This window comes from Xiphophorus couchianus, chromosome 21 (genome assembly GCF_001444195.1).
Source record: "Xiphophorus couchianus chromosome 21, X_couchianus-1.0, whole genome shotgun sequence".
Taxonomy (NCBI): domain Eukaryota; kingdom Metazoa; phylum Chordata; class Actinopteri; order Cyprinodontiformes; family Poeciliidae; genus Xiphophorus; species Xiphophorus couchianus.
The window spans coordinates 14561074-14586752 of NC_040248.1; the positions used below are offsets into that span (position 1 = coordinate 14561074).

Genomic DNA, 25679 nt, shown 5'->3' on the forward strand with positions numbered 1-25679 from the left:
CATCAAAATTAAAAAAGAGAGAAAATAGAAGCATAAAGAAGCCAAAGAAATGATTTAAAGCCCGCCTTATATTTTAAAGTCAACCTGTATTTCATGTACTGCTATATAAAAATGTATCAATTTTGTGAACAAAAACATTTATAGGACAACCATATTTCTAAAAATATATTTTAGGTAGACAAGATTATTAATTGGCAGTATAATGGTTTATGATTTTTTTGTTCCGTCAAACACAGGTTTTTCATTAACTTAGCATTAGAAGTTGTTGTAAAATACACTACTGTAAGTCTGCGAACTCTGGGGCTGTGAAACCTCTGGACGTGCATCACATAGAGAGTTCAGAGCACTGTAGGGGGTCTTTAATTTGTGACTCTCAACAAACTTGGTTGGATTAAAGCCCTGAATAATTCATTTTGTTTTGTGTTAAATTTGCTTGTTAAACACAGTTATTGCCATGAGTTCAGAAGTCTGTAGTTTGCCTTGGGTTTTCTGTGGGAGTAATTTGAACATCAGACGCTAATCAGTCAACTGGACTCGATTTGAACTGAACTGCTGCTTTTGCTTGACTTGCACCTACACAAGTGAAGAAGTGCTTGCAAATATATCAAACTGTTTGCGTCTGTAATTAGACAGGATTAATCTGAGCTGAGGAAAGGTGCCCTGAACACGACTGACACACAAGAACAATTTGCATAATTCAGAGCTCTAAGGATTTGCAACAAGTAAACTTAAAACAAAATAATGACCCTTATTAGGATAAGGTGACATCTTGTCAACAAGAGACTAAAAAATGAGAAGAAAAAAAAAGTTCCTTAATGAAACAAGCTAAGATGTCCAACCATTTTTGTTATTTAAAACAGGAGGCTTCATTAGTGCATCTTTATAAAACAACAAGTTCTTTGTAAAGCACATAATTTAAGCAATTTGGGTTTTTTGGACAAGTTTACTGTTAAGACTTTGCAACAATTACAGAGCACATATTCCTAAAAAATCTTGCAAATTCCGCATCTTAATGGAGTGATGAACTCAGAGTAATATTTTATATTTAGCAGCCATTTGGAATGAACGGCAAAAAGAAGCCCTTCTTATTTTACTTATTGCCAGCTGCAAGTTTGTCCTGTCATATAGAACCGCTCTCTCCTGAATCATGACCATCAGTTGGTCTTTTTTATTCAGTTTTGAAGAAATTAAATAAATAAATATGATGTAGCTTTTGGATTCTGTCACACTACATTGCAAACCTTTTTCACTGAAAGACCATGTGCCTCTTCCAAATGTTGAACTAGGCTGAAAGAATGTGACAAGCTCAACAGTGCATTACGGCATTACAAAAACAAAAAGAAAAAGAGAGACAGATTCTTTGGACACAGGAGACGATATCCATGACTGGTTGCTGGCTCGGTGTACTGGGCTCGTAATAAACCTTTCTAATTCCGAAGGATTCAGAAAATTCATTTAACTGTCCACAGAGCTTAGTTTTTAACCTGAAAGATAATGTAATTTATTTCAGGCTAAAATATTAATTTAGTTTGATATATTAAATAAAATAAGTAAAAAAAAAAATTAAGTTCGTAATGCAAATTTCTGAAAATCAATAACTAGCATTTTCCAAAACAACAGTGTTGAGCATTCAAACTAAACAGGCTGGGCACTGACAACATTACACCGTCCAGATACCCCAAATAACAAAATCTATTTATGTCTTATTTTTTTCAGAAAAGAAAACACACGTTCTTTGGATGAATCATAACTTTCAAATAGAACGGTCACACACATTAGCAGAAACAACGTTAATTTATGTGACATGTACTGAGGCACAGTCACACACATTCCATGTATGTAATATGACCAACACATTAGCGACAAATGTGTGGCTTCACATTTGTAGTCAATGTGGAGCCACTCTCAGAGATCATGCAGCACTAACATATTCTTTCTGAAACACACGAGAAATGGAGCTCAAAAGACAACTACAAAAATCGCAGAGTAGACGCATAGAAGAAATCAATGCATGGATGTGCCATAACTTTCCTCAGTTAAATACAAACAAACTGAAGTATTTTTGAATTAAATTTGGATTGAGAGTCAGCACACAGCTTCAGCTATTACAGTTAAAAACTACTGCACAGGCTGAAAAAGCTCTAATGATGGACTCAGGTCTGAACCTTAAGAGCATGAAGGTTACAAAGTTGGCCTTCCAACACCTGAAGAACATTTTCAGGATTAAAGGGCTAATGTCCCAGCAAGATCTAGAGAAATTCATCTGTGCATTTATCTTTAGTCTGATTACTTCAACTGTGTCTTCGCAGGTGTTCCTGGAAAGTTAATCAGCTGATCCAAAAAGCTGCTACTGTCCTCAATAAAATTAAGAAAATAGAGCATATAACCCCAGTCTCTGAACTGGCTGCTTGTAGCTCAGATAATCAAATTCAACATACTTTTTTAAATTTTAGAAATCACTAAATGGCTTAGCACCTAAATACATTATAGATCTGCTGACATTGTAATGTTCTAGACCAGGGGTGGGCAATCCTGGTCCTCGAGGGCCGGTGTCCTGCAACTCTTGCAAGTCTCCCTGGTCCAACACACTTGAATCCAGCAGCTGAATCACCTCCCAAGTGCAGTCAGGTTCTCCAGAGTCCTGCTAATGACCTCATTATTTGACTCAGGTGTGTTGAAGTGGAGATGCATCTAAAAGTTGCAGGAGTCCGGCCCTCGAGGCCTGGAGTTGCCCACCCCTGTTCTAGACCACTCCGCTCTTCTGGTTTAAATCTACTCTGCAAACTTCAAACAACAAAACTTCTAAAAACATGCAAACACGCTGAAACATTGACTTCCTATAAGTCAAGGCTAAAAGAACACATGCTTATAGTTACCTTTGCTTAATAACTGTAATCGCAATAATTTAAAAATTTAATCCAGTTTTTTTTTTTTTTTTTTTTACACACCCATGTTCAACAGTCACTGGTTTAATGAAAAAATTAGACCACAAGAAACCATTTTAAAACTGTTTTGATACATTATTTTATTACGCAATTTACATTTATCTTACATTTACTTCAGCATTCATTGGAAGGTAGAAGTGCATGAGCATGGTTCATCTAGACTTGACAATACTTGCTAATTTGTTTGTCTACAGTCCTTTTGAGGATTGTAGACAAAGCCCTGTAGAGGTATGTACTTGTAACAATTCTTTAGCTCTTCTGGCTTTATATTGACCTTTTATTAAAAGCTTTAACAATATAAATGTGTTCCAGTGACCAAGTCAAGTTGAGAGGAAAATTTGAAAGGAGCACTGACTGAAGTGCCACACTACAGTAAGACAAACTGAAAACTTAAAGAGAAAATGGCCCTCACCTTGCTTAGGTCAATGATCTGTGTATTCAGACATATGAAGAGAGAAATAGAGAAAGAGAAATAGAACCCACAAAGTAGAAAAAGTGGAACTGCACACAGATTATTTTCTTGAATGACTCCATGAAAAGCAGGTTGAAGGCTTGGAATCCTTTTATTATTTAAGACATAAAAATTGCTAAGCACAGTGGTACATAATGTCCTGCTTCTCCCTCACTTTCTCTTGTCTCTCTTCTACATGTAGAGCTCTTCTCCCAGTGTGACTATGTGTGTGTGCCTGTTTGTAGCTTCCTGACAAAAGCTGCTTTTGACAAGCCAAGCATGCCCCCTCTCAACAGCCGTCTTATCCGCTAACATCGTGATCCATCATGCTGTGGTTCACAAGCCTCCCCCAACACCTCGATCCCCTGCTCTCATCCTCACCTACACCAGTCATGCTGCCAGCCTGACCCAGCTCTATCCCTCTGCTCCACCTGCTATTCCCCTTCCTCTTCTCATCACTAGGTCTCATTTCCCCATTCTTTGTGTTACCCTCCCTCAGTTCCACCCATCTCCACTTCATTTCCTCCTTCCTCCCACTCTCCCTTCTCCCCCACTTAAAGTGTTTATCTCAGTGAATGCACAGGACTCATCTGAGCAGTCAGTGCGAGGAAAGAGAGCTCTCTCCCCTAGGTTGGTGACCCTTGTCAGGGGGACAAACTGCCCGATGCCACTTGCCTACACTGCTGGAAAATTTAGAAGTCGTGAGGGCGACTGGGTTCACGATGTTTGTGTGTGTGTGTGTGTGTGTGTGTGTGTGTGACAGGAAAAGAGGTCCTTGTAGATTCACGTGAATGTGAGGAAGAAAGCGAATGAGTCAGATCTGCACATAACCCAACAGAGTCTGAATGCCAATAGGTTTTAAAGATCAGGTTAAGCAGTTAAGTTTAGAGAGCAAACATTGTGCAGATGTTTGTGGATGTCCAGCTGTTACTCTGCCCAGTGAGTTCAGGATGACAGTATTCATCCAGATCACTCTCTCCTTTGAATCTTATCACATATCTGTCTTATACATCAGCCTGACCCACAACAAGATGACACTAGCAAACTGGATAATGATTTCCCATTTCAGCATTTTCTTGCAATTATGATACAAAAACATTGCTGCTTTGCATTATGTGCATAAACTACAAAAGTAACATACCAGTTATGTTGTTGCTGCATAACTTTGTGGCTGTTCTTTGATCATAACCCAAATCAATTGCTGTGAGGGACCATTAGCTATATATTTTAGTATCTTATATTCTGAATTTGTATCAAAAGGGAGATTGACAAAATGCCTCCCTAGATGCGAATGAATTAGACCGCATTGTGCAAAAAAATTCCCGACTATAAAATAGTGTTTCAAAGCCATCCAAAGGCAAGGAAACTGTGATGAAGCTTTGAAGGGATGAAATATGAACCATTTTCTAAACCGTTCCCGAGATTGTTTTTTCTTATAATAGGCTTTACGGAAGAAAATGAGACAGCTACTGCTTCCGTCACCTTCACTCACTTTATGTCAAAGACGCTAAACAAAGCAAATCACTCAAAATGCTGAACACAGTTTGACTTCTGATGAGATGGAAAGAACTGTGATTTTTTTTCTTTTGAAAATTGGAACTGAACAATTCAATCTGTCTTTTGTCTTTTAAATAAGATTTCGCTCATAAATGCACACACATATCTACATATAAACACACACACACACACATATATATATATATATATATATATATATATACAGTATATAGCATATTTGTTCAAATACAAAAGTCAACAAAAGATGTGGATGCAGGATTAAGTTTTCTTCTCTGATGGAAAACAAGGAAAGGATAAATGGTGGATGACATACAAAGATATCAGTTAATCACTAAAACAGCTAAAATACCCTAAATGTGAAAAAACAAAAAATCAGTTTAGCTGAGCTTTTCAAATGCCTGTTATCAATGCCAGATTCCCCTGACCTGTCCAGCTCAGTCTATAATTCAAGGTCTTATCCTATATACTGTATAGCTATATATTATAGCTATATATGTTTTATTCTCTTTACGGATACAAAAAGATTTTATTCCTTTTTTATCTATTTTTAAGACTAGGACTCATTTGTAGATGCAACTCTGGTGGATTGAGAAAATCAACTGGAAGCACCAACATACCAAATTCTTCCAACAGAGGAAAAAAAATGCACAGATACTTTTACCAGGCCAGTGTTGTATCCCAGTTGCTGTTTTGAATTTTTTAGAATAGGTTTAATTTCTGGTGTAGAAAGTAACAGCAAAGTAATATACTTCATATTTTTGTTTGAGCTACTGTACAGAAAAACACACAAAAAGAAGACCCAGTATTTGCCAACCTTTCATAAAAACAGAGTAGAAATGGAATACAATTTTGAAAAAATGTTTTGCTTTAAAATACATGACTAAAACAGCTTCTGGTAAAGTTGTCTTCAATCTTTCTCAGTAGTGGATTTGATATGTCAGTGCGCATCAGCACAGCAATAGGTAAAAAAGATGAAATTATGAACTGCGCCACTTGATAGTACTTATGTTTGACGGTCGGCGAACGTCTTATCCTTTAATGTGATTGTGAGCGTTCTTTTGCCATGCACTAATCGCTTTACATTTATTTTAATATACAGTGTAAAGTGTTAACTGTGTATTTTTCTACACACACACGCACACACCCTCTCCCCCCACGCACGCGCCAACGTGGTAAGTCAGTCTAAAGATTAAATGTCATATTTATACATAACAGAACAGGATAAGACCATCTGCTATTTGAGGAAAGTAATACAGTGATGTTCTAAAAGGTGAGGTATGATTCTAAGATTAGCTACTATCATATGTGAATTACATTCTAAGGAAAAAAAAAACTATATTCATTTGATCTTCTAATTCCTTTAAGAGTTGAAATGAGATACTTCCTTTGAGTAATAACAGTGGGACAAGAAGTGTCTCTTATCTTCTTTTTTAAGTTCTGACAGTTGTCAAAGGATTTTGAACATCACATGTGTTTATAAATATAATCTTGTATAATTTTAATATAGGTTTTTGAACAGAAGTTCTTATTTTCATGATTGATTGTCTCACAAAATAATCTTGAAACTCCATCCTTCTTCAAATAATGGAAAATATGTAAATTGATTACAACTAATATTTTCTGATCACCAGTAGGTTATCATGCTTGACTACTTAGGAAGGGTGGAAATTTAAACATAAGGCAGACAAACACACACATATGCAAATGGAGCTGGGTAATTATGAGAGAATGTCACATGGTACGCCAACATTTGATGAGACAAACATCATGAATATTCATTAATTTGTTTAGTGTCTCCATTTGAAAGACAGGACACAAATTGCTCCACAGAACTACGTCTTTTACATGCTTTTTTGTCACAATGACTCTGTAAGAGACACACAATAGATTTACAACAGAACTGATGTTAAAGCAAATAGCTACAAATAGACTCACTGATCCCCTGCTACGTAAAAATGTGCAAACTTTTTAATGCAACTTTCTTGGGTTCATTTCCTATCCCCTCAAGGTCAAGTTAGATAATCAAACTTCCTCCCTGTGTTGCTTCATTAGCATCACTGAAAGATATTTCCCCTGTTTCATTTCTCCTGTTGTTTCTCCAGTTGGTCTAATCTCTCTGTGCCCCAATATCCCGCTGTAATCCGAGAGCAGACTTAAAACTGCCTCCAGTGATTGTCGCAAACATCGTCACGTTAACCAGCAATCTGTGCACTTCCAAATTCAAATATGCATGCTTAGCAAAAAAACCAACGGGGGAATATTTCTTGATTTTTTAAATAAATGAGTGTAAGACAGGGTTTAGAAACATTGCATATCATGCAAGGATGAGGGGCTTCTTAATGTCTGATGATCCATTTGTGGTCATGCACTACAACTCCCTGACAGCCGCTATTCCTGGCAACCTTGGATAGGAATATTCACTGCAAATTAAAAGACATTATTACGACTCATCAAGTCAGCCAATTTCACTTTTCCAGATGCCTTTTATCATTTCATCAGCTTTTCAATTGAGGTGTTGTGCATGTAGCTGTCTGTGTCTACATAGAGAAGGGAACTTCCGATGATTCTTTTCTCTTTCCCCACCAAGCTGTTGGTGCAGAGTGCAAAGTTTGTTTATTTCTTTTCTCTGTCAATTTATACTCTTTGAATAGGTTGAAAGCCCATCAGTATTGCTGAATTTATTTGATGAGCTAAACACTGATTCCTGCCATGTTCAATGTTGTACTGACCATCTTTGAATAAGAAACAAATATAAAAAAGAAAATGTGTTAAGATGGATTTCACCTCTAAACAACATGGCCTAACCTGTTGCAGTAGCTGAAAGACAAACACAGCAAAAAAAGACAGATTTCATATGTGAACTTTTCAGGAAGAGACTAAATCAAAGTAGCATGTTTAGTCTGATTTAATGTCAGATAATGAGAAAATGATAATGGTGCATGTAAACACCTGGATCAAAATGTGTATTAGAAATTACTATATCACATAATATCATCAGGAAATTTTTCATGGAGATACAAAAAGTAGAAATAATAAAGTTTACTTGATATACTAGAGGTTTTCAGTTCATTAAGGTGCATTTGTGTCTCTTATTTGAGTGGGATACTTTCTTTATACATGACATGCCTATGGCCCTTCCATTAGTACACTCCATTTCAGAGAGGATATTGATTAAAATTAAAATTTAGAAACCTTTAATGAGAGGTAGGTAATCAAATTGCATGCAATATCTTCTCCATTTAGTTCCAATATTCAGTTTTTGTGCATTTATCCTTAAATGTTTAGACCGACTATGTACTTTAACATATGCATGTACAGTACACTGTGCATATGTTTTGACACAACAGACATTTTATCAGAGTTTAGTATATGTGGAGAGCTCTCTTTGGTGCTTTCAGTCAGGCAATGTTTGTTTTTGTTCACTATTTTTATATGCAGTTTAATGTTTATATTATTATAAAGTTAATGCAAAACATATGACATAAAAAAATCCTTATTTTTTTGACTCGCATATAGTGAATGCTGATCTTGAGTCTGAGACCAGAATTAGCAAGTTCATCGTCTCAGACAGAATTGTAATGCAAACAATGGCAATAACAAAATTGTTAGAAAAGAGCTCACAATGCATTGTGCAGTGTTTCCCATTGTCTATGGATAATAGGCTCCCTTGTAAGCAGGTTGTATTGACTGATGATTAATTTTGGCTGAGGAGAGCAAAGGTAGAGAACAATTGTGTGAATGCGTGGTTTGGATGCTCTCAGCTTTGTGCTTGAAAAAGCCTTTAATGACAGTCTTGTTAAATATTTTCAAACAACACAATTTTCTTTATGATAAACAAAAATAAAAAATCTAATGTTTTTAGTACTGAAAATAAACATTTATAAATTAATAGCTAGAGATAGATACAGACAGACAGACACTATTTCTCCTTAACCCACCTTGGTAATGTGCCTTTGGGAAAAAAAAAAAGATCCCAGCCCATCTCTGTTTATGGAATCGGGCCAAATCCTCGCCTATATTTGTCTCAGAGTGGGCATGGATCACTTTTCCTGTCACACTAAATGCAGTTATAGAACAAAACAGAATTCTCCACACTGCTGTGCAGTCGCAAACGTTCTCCATAGTACAACACACGGATGGATTGTTAAGCAGAAGAAAGATAGTGGCAGGGCATGAGAATACATCTTGAAGCCAACAGGTGCACAGTACCTTCGGAGATTACAACATCCAACCAGAAAGACACAGATGAAAAGAAAACATGCCAGGTCTACGTATGTGATCAGAGGTATACATGTCTACAGAAATAACTTACAGTTTCTCATGGGGTGAGTTTCACAACTTTCAATGTTTTTAGAACACTATTACAATACATAGTATGCCACCTAAAATGCAGATGGGCCTACCCAGTCCAGTGTTGTACTGAATGCAATATAATGGTGACCAGGTGAGCGATACTAATGTCATCTAGTAGTTGTAACATCCAAAATAAACTATTTACTTTGTGCTAGCTCACTTGACTGCACACTTTCCTTGTCATACCTGTTGACAGTACTGGAGTAATTGCAAACTAATGTAAATGAACAGCTTTGGTTAATAACCCCAAGTAGCTTAACAGGTTTGGGGACAATTTTGAAACTATGAGGGCTGTTTTCTCCCAGTTTTTGTTTGCAGAGTGCCAACTTTCAAATGGCCATATGTTTTTCATTTTCCTTTACTGTTATGTTTTTGACATCACTGGAAATCTTAGAATCCAAACTTTCAGAATCTGTAAATAACTCAAAACTCCCCTGGGGAGAGTTGTGCCTGGTTTTGTTGTTGCCGGTCACATTTGTCCAAATGGAAACATTGATTTGCATGGAATTAAAATGCAAATGTAATTCTAACACCAGGTAAATTTAGACTGATATTTACCCAATGTAAGCAATTTATTATTGGTTGGCTTTAAAACAAAAAATTTACTGGGTGAATTAAATTACAAAAGAAAAAGGCAAATGGCTTCTAACAAAAAAAAACAAAGCTTTTGACTCCTTGTTTTCTTTCAGTCAATTCCACTATTCACACCACAGATTTGCAATAAGACAAGGACACCGATTTCAACTAATCACTTAATCACAAACAAACCATGTGAACCTGTCTAATTAACTGCACAGCAACAAGTAATTTGGACAAATAGAAGAGCGGGCAGAGAGGGATATCATTAAAAACATTTTGTTGCAGTCTAAAAAGCCCTGTGTCATGCAGTTGCTTTTAAAAGCTTGTTATCTTAAGGAAATGTCAGGTGTTCAAATAAATCTAAAATCACACCAAAAAGTAAAGACTTGCTTTTATTATTTGCTGGGGAACCTAAGTTGCCTTAGGACTCAGAACCTGATTGTGCACAACTGCTCTGTAGATTGTAACAGATTTTTACTATTGTTATGAGCAGGGATCTTCATATATCTGGAGCTTAATCAGGATGACTAAAATGGCCTGAACTGTGAAAGGCCCTCCTCATCTGGAAGGGACATACATTTGTCAGGAATAATTCTGTGTCCAAAATTAAATTTTGATAATTATTCTGTTCTTATTTAACACCTTTGAACATTTGTTCAACTTTGTGTGTAAACTGGTTAACACATTGACCATTACACAGTAAGACATTATTACACAGTAACTATTACACTTACAGCCTTCGCTGGAATGAATCCAAAAAGTAAATACACAAGTAAATCTTAAGAACTATGAATATGTACATTTCTTTGCACTCAATGCTTGGTTGGGCCTCCTCTTGTATGAATGACTACATCAATGCACCGTGGCTTAGAGGCAATCAGCTTGTGACACAGCACAGCCATAATGGAATCCCAGATTAATTTCCTACTATACCCTTAATTCATGCATGTATGATAAATTAGAAATAAGAAAAAAAAAAGAAACCTCTTTGGAGCATTTTAGAAATCGAAGAAGAAAATCTCAAGCAGTAAGAAAGAAGATAAAAAGGGGAAAAAAGGAAATAAAAGACAGGAGAATGAGACACTGTTCTTGCAAACGACTGTAATACCCCAGGTTAATGTAGTGTAAAGTGTTATACTACTTCTTTTTGACACTGGCACCTGTGTGACTGCAAACTGTAAGTGCTGTATTCAGGTAGACAGACACAGAGCTGGATAAGACACATGCCCCTGTCAATACAACATATGATAGCATTATCCCAAGCAATGATGCATTAACAAGGCAACTGGAACCAAAGACAGGACTTTATGTAATGTAAATGATCTGGGTATCTCTGAGAGGGGTCATGTTGTGTGTCCTTGTTTTATATACAGTCTGTTCTGTCGCGTATGACGTTAGCAGACAAAATCACTGACTTGTTTTCAGAGTAAGACACATAGATGCCTATTTTTCTGTCTTAATGGAACCAGATATTCTCTAATTGCCTTCTGTGAAAAGCATTTATCTAACATTTTGTCATTACACAACTAAGCACTTCAATGTATTTTACTGAGATTATATGTGACTGATCAATGCAAAGCAGAACATAGTTGCAATAACTAACTGTAAAAGGATACTGTACACATGAAAAGCGCTTGCATTTATTTTCAGTAAACCAAGTCTTTACTTTAAAACTTGCTGCTTTCAGTATTACCCTATATTTAACTCCATTCATCTGCTCTTCAACATGGACCAGCTTCCTTTTTCTTGCTAAAAAAACCCATCTAGATTTGATGATACTGCCATCACTATTCTATGTTGTGAAAATTATCTATTAAAAAGTGCAATTTTTGTCCAATCTGAGCAGGTCATCCGTTTCCACATGTTGCAGGTTTCCCCTGCATGACTTTCTGTCTGGAAACTGCATCTGTTTTCGTATGTTGATTGGAGCAAAGTTCCACGTTTAGACAGAATATAATGCTATCTGCCATTGTTTTTGTTATCATCTGCCTGCGCATGGGTAGAACAAACTCTGTAACCATTCGTTCTGTGCATGTGCGGTTTCACATCTGTGGAGAGTAACCCAGACTATCAACTGTGGCTCAAAACGTATACTTTGGTCAAAGTATATGTTAAATACTACTTTAACTGTGCAAATCTAAAACAGCTCACCTGTTTTATTTTAGCAGGCTACAAATCTACATTTTCTTGCTCACTATCTTTCACGTTTGCATTATTTATCCATTTCATTAAAAATTACATAGCTGTTTGAACATTTGACTTTCATCCTGGATTTATTGAAGGTAAAGGGTTCTCTACAAAGATACACGTCACTGAACTGGAGCTCTAAGAAAGATGTTACCACTTTCAGGAAAATGGGTCATGAGTCCAAAAAATATCTTTTGTTCCCCTTGAATAGGCGATCAAAGTAGTCTTGGCTTGATACAGAAAATAACCCACTTTTCCTGCTGTGAAACTGACTGTCTACTCGTAGTCACCAAAATCATGCAGTTGTCTTGGCTGCCAGGGAAGTGAACCAGACAAATAAGTGAAACAAATAGCTAAAGTGTGAAAAAGTTTAGGAGATGTGAATATTTTTGCAAGATATTGTTAAATTGCTAGAGTAAAAAAAAAACACACAAAACTAAACGTACAAGTCAATTTCTCTCTTTACAACTGTGTCAACTACTTTAGATAGTCAGTACATAATGAGAATAGGTGTTGGCCCAAACGCTGCAGCAACCTTGAAGAAGGACTGATTCCCATCACCACATGTAAAGTCGTGCAAGTGTGAGACGATAATTTAATGTTAATTAGGAGCTTGTCTATGGGGGGTAAGAAAAGGAAAAGAGCGAGAAAGATGGGAGGAGTGGATTGCATTAGAGATGCCTGAGGATCTGAGTAATAGCTTTCCTCTCTCCTGTCTTTCACTATATTAGTTCATGTTCCCTTTCAGCTCCTTCTAGCTTCTGGCTCTGGGTTCTTTCTAAAATTAATGACACTTTATCCAGAACATTAGTTGAGTAATGAAAGACATAGCTCTGTGTGGAGCACAATAGACTAATAAAATTGAACGGCATAAAATATAGAATCTAAAAAGATGTTAATAGTGATATAATTTCAAGCAAATGGAGTAAAAGTACATGGTCACTGATGAAAATGTTAATACTTCTCCAAAGCAGTCAAGAAATAGCCTCAGTAAGTGTCCCAACTTAAAGACCACGCCAGGAATTAGTCAGCAGAATTCACTGAGCACTAAAGAAGTTTGGAGGAATGCATAATTTTCAACATAATGAGTCACAAAACTTTTTTGTTATTCAGCTGAACGCAAACTAGCCTTGTTCATAATTCACAGCGGTGCACCATTATCGGGACTTGTTGCATTTGCAGAAAGAAGAACTCCAGACTAAAAGCCAGAGCAGAAGGAGAGAAAAGCTATTGCGTCCCGCTGCTGCTGCATTTGCAAAGGTTAATGATGAACATCAGAAACCACAGATGAGAGGGAAAAAAGAAAACATAAACAGATGGTTAACCAGTGCTGAGGAAGTGAAGTCATTAGGGTTGAACGCAAGACATGCGAGTATTTGAATGAATATGTGTGCAGAATATGGCACTGGTTTACTTGACTATTACTTGCGAGGCAATAATTGAGACCAGAGGTACCAGAGGAATGGACTGGAACAAAGCCACACATACACACAGCCTCATTATCCTGAACCACACTCATCTCTCATCTCTTGTCACCCTTGTTTCTTTTTCATCTCCTCCTGTGTTTGCCTTGTTTGTATCAAATGCACCCAGGGCCAATTTTCAACCTTTCCTATTCTGTGCATAGATGGTTCAGGGAAAACTTTAAATCAGGATTCATGAGCTGCGACTTACCCAGGTCAAATTGTTTTCAAACCCTCTAGTTGACACATGGGTTAGATGGTGTATGTTTAATTCATCGACAAGTATGAAAATATTGAATCGAAGGCAAAATCTAATCCTTGAATAAAACATACTCATAGTTAATGTTGTGAAACAATGGACTGATTACGGAAATAACAATTTTAGGGTCTTTAGTCCGTTTCTGGCCACAGAATTGCTCTTTTAGACAATATGTGACTGTCACTCACCTTCTAACTTTTCTTTATTTTCTACTTTATGAAAATCTTCTCTAATTTCATCCAGGTGCTGTATAATAGTGTTTTATCAGGAACCCTTTTCTCTGTTGGTCACTAATTTATTCACAACTAAAAAACATACAAATAACTCAGGATTATATAATGTAATAAAATAATAACCCTTTTCATACCAATGGCATTCTTTTGTTGTCAACTTGATGAGAGATGTGCTTTGTTGTACAAGTAGAAAATGCCAATATATTACTGTGAGCTGCATATTTTTTCACTCAGTGAAACACAGTTCAGTGAATAAATAAGCTCCTTTACTTGATGGGGAAAATACTTTTTCCCTATTAGCCTGTATGCTTTAAATGTTTCCATCATTCACCTCAAGGAAAGGCTGGGAAAGGAAGAAACAGCATGCACTTTGACAAGTTAAAGCTTCTATAACGTTGTGTGTGCATTTGTGTGCACAACTCTCAGAATTAAAATCGGATCTGCATGTGTTTGCGTGTCTGATTTTGTGTGCTAGGCCATTCCACAGTGTTTGATGTCGGTAATTTAATCTGCATTTCTTTACTACAATTCATTGAAAGTTTATTTAGGTTTCTGCTTGCATAAAGTTATCTACCTGGTCTTCAGAGGACAACGAGCAAAGTAAATATTTTCTTCTGAAAATATATATTGAAGTAATGAAAAAAACATTAATTTAATCTTTCAATTTAACTACACTTTTTGAGTCAGAAAGAAAATTACAGAAACTACTGTTTCTCACAATGTCATTGGTGCCAATTAATTGTACCACTAACAATTCTTTGGACTAAATAGCTTTTTTTAAACATTGCATTTTTTATGCTGATTGAAGTGTGCAGGAAGTGTTAATCACTAATGCATGACTTCCTGTCTCCCCAAAGTTTAAATATATTATATATGAGACACAGAAGTTGGTTTCTTTCAGACATGCTTCAAAATGAATAAGACAAGAAGAGTCTTTCAAGTAAGAGCAACTTGTGTTTAAATTTAAAGAAGTGGCAAGAATAAAATAGCTATCCACCTTAAGTCAGATCAATACTGCTTATATGTACAACCAGAACAATACTTGGAAATTGAACAACTTGAAACAAGCGAAACTGTGACAAAAATAGCATTTTATTTTTTATTCATTTTAGACATATTTCTTGAGGTGCCAATAATTGAAACAAGAAATCAGGAAACATTTGTGCTTGATATTCTTCTTTTGTGTAGGCTCTGGTTCATGATGCATTTTTATTTATCTTGACAAACTATGGCAACTTCTACCAAGAGTCATTTGATGTGACCATGGCAATTTGTGTTGACAGAGAACAAGCAACATACAGTATTTTGCTTCTACATTAGTCTGATTGTAATAATAGTAATAGAATAAGTGTTTTAAGAAAGACAGTAACAATGTGATGGAACAGAATGTTGAACATTTACACAACAAAAACATGAAAGAAGTAAAATTGGAATAGAGGAATGGGAGGAAGGCAACTTGAGAGGGGACATGGATACAGAAAAGTACAAAGATGAGTTACAGAAGATAAGAATGAAGCAAGAGGAGGGAAGAGATGGGCGGAAATTGATAAATGTGGATTCTGTAGAATAAACGCAGGAGTGGAAAGAGGAAAATATGAGATGGAAGAAGGAATAAGCAGGATGGAAAGAAAAATTAAATATTACTGTGTCCAAGTTGTGTATTTTATTATGTGTGGGGGTGTACATGTCTGGACAGAGCACTCTGGTGGTTTCAGGTTTCCATCTTGTGAATCAGTGGAAACTGAACAGAATGTGCCTGCTGACGCCTGCGTGCTCGGGTGTGTTTATGTGAGAGAAGTGATAAAATAATGCTAAAAATAAGTGACAGAGGTTAAGAAGAGGTCAAACATTTAGAACAATTACTGTCCAAGCTTTTAAAATAGGTGTGGTACTGGTGGCACAATATAAGTCCTATTTAATGGTTTGTTTGGCTTCAAAATGCCAGTCCTCGGCTAATAGATGAGATCTGGATGGAATGAAACTGGAAGTAGTGGAGAAGCCAGTGTGTATCTGCCTTGCGTACATGCATGCTTGTGGTTCGCAATGGAAATGCTGTTGACGGTGTAATTTGATGAAAGCTGACAGGTAATTTATGAAGCATATTTTTGGGTAAATGATTTTTCTTGCTCCTACTTTCTCAGTCATTTTAGACTAGTAATTGGATTTCCCTAACTTTACATGTTGTGAATTAGGAGCAAGCTAGTTAATGAAGGTCTGCCTAGCTGCATGGATATGTGTGGTGGCATGAGTGTGTTTCCATGTTGGTGTTTTAGATTTAAAGAGAAAAATAAATATATATTAAGTGAGTATGAATTTGTGTGTGTGTGCATGTGCATTTGTATGGGCACACTACGTTAGTAGATGAAAAGGACCATCTTTCATTGCTATGGAAGTTAATTGCAAAGTTTTGGTCTGCTGCACTAAGACCCGGCTATTACAAACCACCTTTATTTCTTTCAGTCAAGCAAAATCCATGGACGCAATCGCACGAGCAAGCGCAAAACGCAATCACTATGTAAAATAACACAGCTAATATTTCTTTTCTAAAAAGAGCGGTCTTACTCCAACCCTAAAAGTTTTAAACACCATTGAAATTTGTGGAAATTTCTATCCTCAACAAGCTGCAATATCTCTCTTATTGGTTACCTACCAGCGTTTCTCACCTCACAACCATAGTAAACAAGCTTCTTTTCAGACATTACCCTAACAAATCCACCGTTTCATCTCCTTCACCTTCTTTGTCTACTTTTGCTCTCTTTAATTGCTAGGAGTGCTTTTTCTTTACGAAGCTTTCTCAAAGGTAGGTCATTGTGGTCATGCTCTATGCACGCAAAGTGTGTGTATGTGGGCATGCACAGAATGCAATATGCTTTTGCCAAAAGAAAACAGGTCAGAAAATGATTGCAAGCTTGTTATTCTAATAGTGAAAAATGAGAGTGGTGTTTAAGTGCACAAACATGGATTGTACAATCAAGGGTGTCAGTGGAAAACATTCCAAGCTGCTGCACACACAACTCAGATCAAAGTCAAACCTCTTAGGAAGGAGCAATTAAACACACGTTTTTACAAATCCAAAGTAAACTGATATGACACCACTAGGCCTAGATCAATCAGATGAGTGGTAAATTGAATCCAGTCAAACCTAATGTAAATAGAGGTAAGCCAAATTATTCCAGTTAGGACTCCTCTCCTTTGCAGGGGTCTGTTTCAGTTGTGGAAGTAGTTCCAGAAGAATGATTTAAACACAAAGAGGTGAAAAGAGAAGTAGGTTGTCTTACACATGTGCTGTACATCAACAAGCTTCCAATGAATCTCTAAAGGTCTTTGGTAAAGATTATATATTTGAGGGAGAGTGCATTATTTTTTTTAAGAAACTTTTGCATGTAGTTTTTGACATTCTTGGCACTGGGGTAGACAATCCAGAAAACATAAAAGCAGCTTTATGGTTTTTAGTTACTCTTGTGTGTACAATTAATTCTCCATCACACCATATGTGTGTTTGAAAACAGAACATTCTTCCTCTATGTGTGCCATCTTGTTTTGGAGTCTGTGGTGAATTAAGATACCATCTTCATCCCTTACCTGGAGTGTTGAGCAGTCGGGACATGCGACAGCTGTAGATGATTTGCTGCTCGCAGTGTTCTGCACTGGTGGTGATGGCTGTCACCTGGAAACACAGTCAAGGATCTATGCTTTCACTTCATCATTTTCAACCAGACATACCAATTTCAACAACAAAATAAGAAAATAAAATTAAGGGGAAAAAAAGCTTCACTTCCTTCTACATTTAAATGGTTGGAAATAAAATGTCAACCATTAAAATGAAAGAGCACACTGCAAAGAAAGCACTTCCTATGCAAACTGTGTCATTTCTTACTTTTAAAGCATCATTTTGGGGAAGAAAATGTAGTCATTCCTCATGGGGTACTGAAACATGTGAAATTCACCCACAGTTGGCTTTTGACCGAGATTGACAACTCTAATCTATAACCACACAGCAGAAAGATTAAGGTATCGACTCCTGAATGCAAGAGAGCAGATTCAGGCAACCTAAGCTGTATTTAAAAGAACCTCGGCAGACAACTCATACAGGGATGAGGCTAAATACTCGTTATGCTGGTTTATCACCAGGCATTTGCAGGTCTGGAGGCTCAAAGATTTAAAGTGCGGCTGATTTAGTTTTTGTTGGATTTCAGTGAGAAGCATGGAGAATGATGAGGCTGCTGTTGTGGGATTTTAGGATAAAATTGAAACAGATTTATTGCATATTTGTAAACAATTTAAAAAAGTTATAGTCTTCCTAAATTGTTTATAAAGCTTCTGGCACACTAGTTCTTAAATTACCACATCTGTATTCGCCAGCATTTTATGCGGGTCTAAATGCAAATTAGTATTTATTATTGGAGCAACAAGCAGATGCATTTTCCAACATCACACAAAGGAGTACAGAGTTGAGTTGGAAAAATGACATAAGAGATCTGTAATGATGCAGCTCACAAATAAAACAGTCTGGGGACTATGAGCACATCTCTTTATGCCCAGGCTTTCACCAACCTTATATTTTTATAATAAAGTATAAAGTTGGTGGATTTAAATGTTTCTAACTTGGAATATATTTGCTTTGTTCTTATCAATTTGATGTCCAAGAATATTTTCAAAATAACACAGACAAAATGATTTGGATTAAAAGAGGACATGCTGCTGCACTCAGGCACAGCAAACATGTTTCATTTTCTATCTACATAACTGTTAGAGACCCCAACACTTCCTAAAAATAAAGTAAAACCTTTAACGTCCTACTGCAGACATCCTAACAGGTCATCTCTGGACAAACTGATCAAGCCCAAAGGGACAGTTTGATAATTAAAACAAAACTTGAGATGTAATTTGAGTTCTGATGTCTGAAATGGTGTCACACAGTATTTATTTCACTGTGTTTACATGGGGAATGGATATTTGATTATTCAAATAATCAAGATTTCTTACAATAGAGTGCTCGGTATTATAATATTGTGTAGTTGTATTCACATGGGCAACAAAAAAAATAAATAATGGGACTACAGACTCCTGTCTGTGTGTGTTACCTGATCCATAGAGGAACTATAGTTGACTTGGAGGACAGTTCGTCTCTCTCTGCTCGAGCCAGTGATTGATATTCTGGGTGGCAGGTTGTTCCTAACAGTTGTCCACACTTTGTCTTCTTCTCATACACAAATGCAAAAACACAACACTGAATCATAAATCAGAGCACATGAGCACATATGATGAATTTATTCAATTTAATCTGGTTACATGCTGATTGAATAATTTAAATGCACTAAAAACAAAAACACAATTACACTTGACATTGCTGTTATTCTGCTGCTAGGGACCAAATCACTCACTCCAATTTTGTCCTGGTCATTTGCACTGCCATTCAAGAAATGTGCCAGTATAGGCTTCAGGTCTCTAAGAGGAGCAAATTTGTGCAAGAAAGAAAAAACTCTTAACATTTAAACTTTTCTGGGGTGTGTGTGAGTTGTGCTGTTCAGCGTGACTAAGGGGCCAACCAGTGGGGTGCAGTGACATTTCATCAAAAGTCTTGCCTTTGCTCTGCCTGCATGCTCTGCTGTTCCAGAGTATCTCTGTATTCAGTCATGTGTGTGCGTGCTCATGAAAGTGTGCATGCGGGTGGCAGTGTGCCAAAAGTGTCACTTGGCCTGTTTGAGTCCTCTTAGATTTGCTCAGAAGCTTTGTTTCATGTATGTTTGTGGTGTCTGCGTTGGTGCACATATGTTTATGAGCATCTCTGGTTAGTGCTCCTTAAATGCCAGAATTTGTGTGTGTGTTGCCATGGAAACCCCAGGTTTGGCAGGTTAAGCCTGTCGCTGTCTGAGGTTAAGAATAAGTAGGGCAGCATAGTTTTCTTCCTTCTTGGGTCAATGTGACTGGGAAGAATTTGGGAGCAGAAAACAGCACATGTAAATGTAGAAGCCAATGCCATGCCCACCTGTCATGTTGCAGTTAACTTTGAAGGGGCCAAGGGGTCCGCTACCATCGGGGTCAATCCAGTAGGTGTCAGATGACCAACCCAGGTGTTTGTAAGCCTCACATGAAGGCTCGTGGATGGCTGCAGCAACATAAAAACAAAAACGGAAAACATGAACCCTAAAAGTGAAAAGAGATTATTTTATATATTAAAGCCCACATTTTTTTTTGGATTATTTATCACAACATTAAAAGTAATCCATTACGTCATGTTGTGATATGACTTTGGACATTTTGTAACAATATCTCAAAGCGGCACGGTTGCTAACATCAACTTATAAGAGGGAGTTTTTTTGATTTTATTGGGGGTTTTTTTCAACCCCAATAAAAAGAATGATTTAATAGTTCCAGTCAACAAATTTCTTTCGTTGGCATCAATTACTGTTCTTCTGTCATTAAAACTTGGTACGTGTCAATTTCTTTTAGTTCTATATAGGTTGAAAGACGAATTGATATGTCTAAAGGAGAATAAACTTGGGTCTTTGTTCTCTCCTCTTGGCGTGCAGGTAATTTATGTTGCTGCTTCTCTATCATTTCTCTTCAGTGCCTGTCAAGAACTGGTGTCTTGTTCCACTTACTAACAAGATAGCTGACAACATAGCAATGCAAGTTTTGTGTTGATCTTCACTGAGGAAGGCTATGGTAGTGCAGAGAGAAAAAAATCATTTTAAGAGTGAAACTTTTTTGATTCATATTGACTGCTCAGAAGCTTAACAAGAACTTTTTTTTAAGTGGTTGCCTTCTGTCAGCTTGGCATGTGTTTCTTATTGGGTCTTCTCATGTGCACAGCCTGCCATTTCTTTCATTCCTTTTTGCTCATTTATTTTGGTTTTTGACTACTGGAGTATTGATGTTTTTGTCTACAATATTTAACTTTTTTTCCCAGGGATTTAGAGAAGTAGTTCTTTGTTTGGAAGCCTGTTTGGAAGTCCAGATGTTATCCTGCTGAGCTATCTCAAAAGGGCCAAAAAACTATTTGAAGTTGCTACTGTAGTTGAAAGTTATTGCTCAAAGGCTGGTACATGACAGTTTCTGAGAAATACCTCTAGATAAAGAATTGAAGAAACAAAATAATGAAAATTATTTTTGCTCTGGTAAAAAAGTGCTTAAAATCAAGGGTGATCGCATGAGATAAAGTCTGTATAGGAGCAATAACAAATTAAACTGCGGTCCCTGGCAATAAACAATTTAGAACAAATACAATATCTAGGTGCAGAGTATACATTACACAATGCAAACCTTTCTTTAATGATAATTTGAACATGAGCTAAATTTAGATTGTAGTTTGGATCATACAGCTTTAATTTTCACGTCATGAAAAAGACACACTGAATGCAATAAACTGAAATATGCAGCTGCTGAACAATCAAAACGTACAAGGACTAAAATGCTTGCCAACATTTATCTTTTTAATGCACTTCATTTTTTTTTCAATTATCTTTTGATAATGTGCTATCTGATTTGACTCCAACTCATCAGTCTGGGAACAATCTAACATTCAGAAGAATACATTTTCCACTTTATTCCCCTGTTCAGCCTTCTGAGACTTTGTATTATCTCCTGTTTTAGCTCAAATGGATGCTCAACTTTTCTCTCTTGCCCTTTAAAAGAGAACAACATCTGTGGCTTATGGGAGGAAGAGTGACATTTTCAAAATTTAAAGCTTCTGAAATGCTCTTTCTGATTCTGCTTGCTTTGTGTGCTGCGGCTTTGAGAGTCGGATTTGTTTTTCTCTGATGAGAACAAAACACAGTGCAGTTGGACAAGCTTGGCATCGAAACACTTCAAAAGTTCATCGGTCTCTGTGTGCTGAGAACTGGGGAGACAGCTTAATCACTCAAACGCAAATGGAAGGGAAAAAAAAAGTCAAATGCACTCACATAGCGCATAATATCATGGAGAAAGACAAAAAGACAGAGACAGAGACGTAGCTTTGCATTACTTACATGTATGGCAGGTTGCTCCACTGTATCCTGTTCCATCGCAGTTACAACTAAAACTGTCCCATGTCTGTTTACACCTGCCTCCATGTTCACAGTGATTAGGCATACACCTACAGAGATGTGGACAGACCTCATAAATATTTACAGGCCACGCTGGCTGTACAAGTCAGAAACACATTTAATATATCCACAATTTATTTTGTAACAATGATATGAGTGGCTGAGTGGATGTGAACGAGCTATACGGTTATAAAATCTAACATGATGCATACTACATAATTCCAAAGTGAATAATTATTTATGAATGTCAAAACATTTATGTAGTTTCACAAGCACTTTATGGAAAACATTGTTATTAAAACATACAATTTTCTGTACAATTGTGCAGGGGATTTGTACATTTTAGTATTCTGAAATTGTGAGTGCACAATTATGGAAGAACTGAAGTTTACTCTGTAAATCCATTCTGGATCAACATGAAGCTGACCAATAACCCCTTCAAAATAATAATAATAATAATAAAAGTTTAAATTGAAAGGGTATTTTGGCTTTAGTAATTCACTGACCTAAGCCTTTTTAAATCGACAATAGATACAGGGCCTGCAAAAATATTTAACAGTTCTTCAACTTTATCATTAAATTTCTGAAAAATATTCCTCCAGCTCAGTTGGATTGGATGAAGAGCATCTGAACATCAATTTTCAAGTTCTCAACTGGATTTGTGTCTGGACTGGGTCATTCTAACCAATGAATGTGATTTGTTCTCAAACATTTCCTTTCCTTCAACAAGTTTTCTTCCAGGAGTGCTGCATTTAGTTCAACCATCTAATCCCCTCTGACTAGTTTTCCTGTTAATGGCGAAGAAATTAAGTCCCATAACATGATGGGATGGGAAGAGATGGGAAGAGAATGAAATAGAATATACTGCAACCACCACCATATTTCAGAGTGGTAATGGTGTGTTCAGAGTTAAGTGAATTTAGTTTTTCATTTCCCACCTTTTTGTTATTTAAACAAAAGAGTTCAATTTTGGTTTTGTCTGAGTAGAGCAGATTCTCCCTCATGTTTGCGATGTTTCCTATATGGGATCTCTCAACTTGCAAACAAGACTTGTCTAAGGGAATAAAAGTAAACCAGAACCCATTTCTAAAATCTTTACACAGGCCCCCTGTAGCTCAGAGAATAGACTTTAAAATACTTCTGTTAGCTTATAAATCACTCAGTGGTTCAGCACCACAATACATTCAAGATTTGTTGTTGTTTCAACCTTCCAGACCCGTCAGGTCTTCTGGTTCTGGTCTGCTCTGCACCACATCAGATTATCAAATGTTTCCAAGAGTAAAAAAAAAAGTTGTTTAAGCATGAGACACTTCAGCTGAAATACTGAACACTAAAATTGATTAATGAGGCTGTATGTACAGAAATGCACATATTAATAGACATTATATTAAATAAATTATTACAAATGTATAAACAAAAAAATGTGCTCTAATGAGGCTCATTTATCAGATTAAAGCACCTTTCTAGCTTTCATTAAGCACATATTTCTTTATCAAATGTAACATTGCAATCCTAACACAAATAATCGCTCAAAAACGACCTTCTATTTCATATTACATATAATGTGTTTCAATTGGTGAACTGTGTGTGTATATATATATGTACACACCCACACAGAGATCTAGGAACATGAATGATTGCGTTGGAATGCAAGCATTCCCACACATGATATGTAGGTAAGGTTTAATTTTTTTTATGAATCAAAGCAATAAAAGTAAGAGGAAAGCCAGCTGAAGCAACACAAACACTGACTCAAAGAGCAGCAGGGTTCCTCTGAAAATGCCACGTTCTTGGCCAAGTTGGAAATCAGGCAGTTTAAGAGCACACAGGTATTCTGTCTTTATGGCTAAACAAGATGGCAACTGTAGAGATACCGCCTGTAATGATGAAGCTGAAATACAAGTTTTGATTTTTTTTTTTTTCACATGGCTATAAACAACAATAAACCTTTAAGAGCTTCTAAGCTGCAGAAAACAACAACAGTGCTCCTGCTTTACAAAACTCAGTACAGCGTCAGCAGGCAAAGACGCTGAGATAAAATGTCATTGTGCCTGCACAATGGGTTCCAATTGACAAGTCCTGACAATTTCAAAAGACATTATTCTTAGCGGGCTGGGAGCACTGAACCATACTAACTACTCTAGGCTTTGTGTGAGAGGAAAGAAAATCTATGGGGAGATTGAAGCTGATGTAGGATTTGTGTTCAGTTTTTTGTCCTACTGCTTGTGTTGCAGTATCACCCTCTTAGAATAACACTGATATTGGGCAAAGTTGCGTGTGCATTGCTTTGTGTGTTTGCAGGATGCAGAATTCGGCTCTTCTGTGTGTGTGTGTTTTTTTATTTCTCAGTTTAAACAGAAACCCACAGTGGAACGACATTGATCAAAAGGAGGTCAAACAGGCCCATTGAACTGCCTTCAAAGACATTCTGATTAGTTAGATGGTAACACTGTGTCTATTCATCTTCTGTGGCAGAACAAGGCCCACCTGAAGTAGTGCACTGATGATACACAACTTTTGAAGTGATAGAGGCTGGCAATAAAGCAAGTTATAATGATAGAAACTTGGCTACTTCAGATTATTATAAGATTTAAAAAAAAAAAACTAAGTCAGTCTGTTTTATGCAACAAGTAGCAACACAACAGCACAGCTACTTGAAACAAAAATAAACACATCAGTTATCAGTCATTTTTGATACATAGTCGGAAACAGTGATGTTCAATAACAGGTGGTTGCATCAAGTGTTAACTCCCCTTTTTTAAATTTTTTTAACATGAACAAACTTTTTTTTTTTTACCAATGCATGTTAGCTTATAAAACTTGAAAAAAATTACTCGAAGGGAACATTGACTATTCGGCAGGAAACACAATAAACCACAACAAGCTGAGGCAGACCTCAATTTTGAGAATTTTTTCTTTTTTCGTGGAATGATGAATAACATGACAATTTTTGTGTAAATTTGGCATAAAGCTAACACAGTATCTTGCTGGCTGGGTGAATGTCTGGGGCTACTTCGCTGTGCCAGAACCTGGACGATTTGTCTTCCTCTGCTGAGGAATTCTGTTATTTACCAGAAAATCCTAGAGGACAATAAGTTCATGACCTTTCGGTCAACTGCACTGGTATTTCTTTTCAGCAGCACAATGATCCTGCAAGTCCAACTCTGATTGATTAACATATATACAGTACAGACCAAAAGTTTGGACACATCTTTCTAATTCAATGGGTTTTCTTTCTTTTCATGACTATTTATAAGGCAAGAAATCCCACTTATTAACCTGACAGGGCAGGTTGACCTATGAAGTGAAAACCATTTCAGGTGACGACCTCTTGAAGCTCATCAAGAAAATGCAGAGTGTGAGCAAAGCAGTAATCACAGCGAAAGGTTGCTACTATGAAGAAACTAGAATATAAGGGGTATTTTCAGTTGTTTTACACTTTTTTGTTTAGTGCATATTTCCACATGTGTTATTCATAGTTTTGATGCCTTCAGTGTGAATCTACAATGTCAATAGTCATGAAAATAAAGGAAACTCATTGAATTAAAAGGTGTGTCCTGGTCTGTACTGTATATTATGAATGTTTTAGAGTAGTTCAGTCAAAATCTGGACAACAAAAAATGACTAAGGTGTTGGGACTGGATACAGGATGTTTATTCTC

At 36.6% G+C, this 25679-nt stretch overlaps 1 protein-coding gene across 2 annotated transcripts in view; it reads right to left on the reverse strand.

Moving 5' to 3' along the window:
- cntnap2a (contactin associated protein 2a) overlaps window positions 1–25679 on the reverse strand; it is a 286799-nt gene that overhangs the window by 107582 nt on the left and 153538 nt on the right. For both annotated transcript variants that reach the window (XM_028005083.1, XM_028005081.1), the window contains exons 12-15: window positions 21962–22068; window positions 19978–20097; window positions 19073–19188; window positions 17571–17655 (exon numbers count right to left, since the gene is read on the reverse strand). In XM_028005083.1, coding sequence (XP_027860884.1) covers window positions 17571–17655; window positions 19073–19188; window positions 19978–20097; window positions 21962–22068 — 428 coding nt within the window. The remainder of the gene's footprint in view (window positions 1–17570; window positions 17656–19072; window positions 19189–19977; window positions 20098–21961; window positions 22069–25679) is intronic.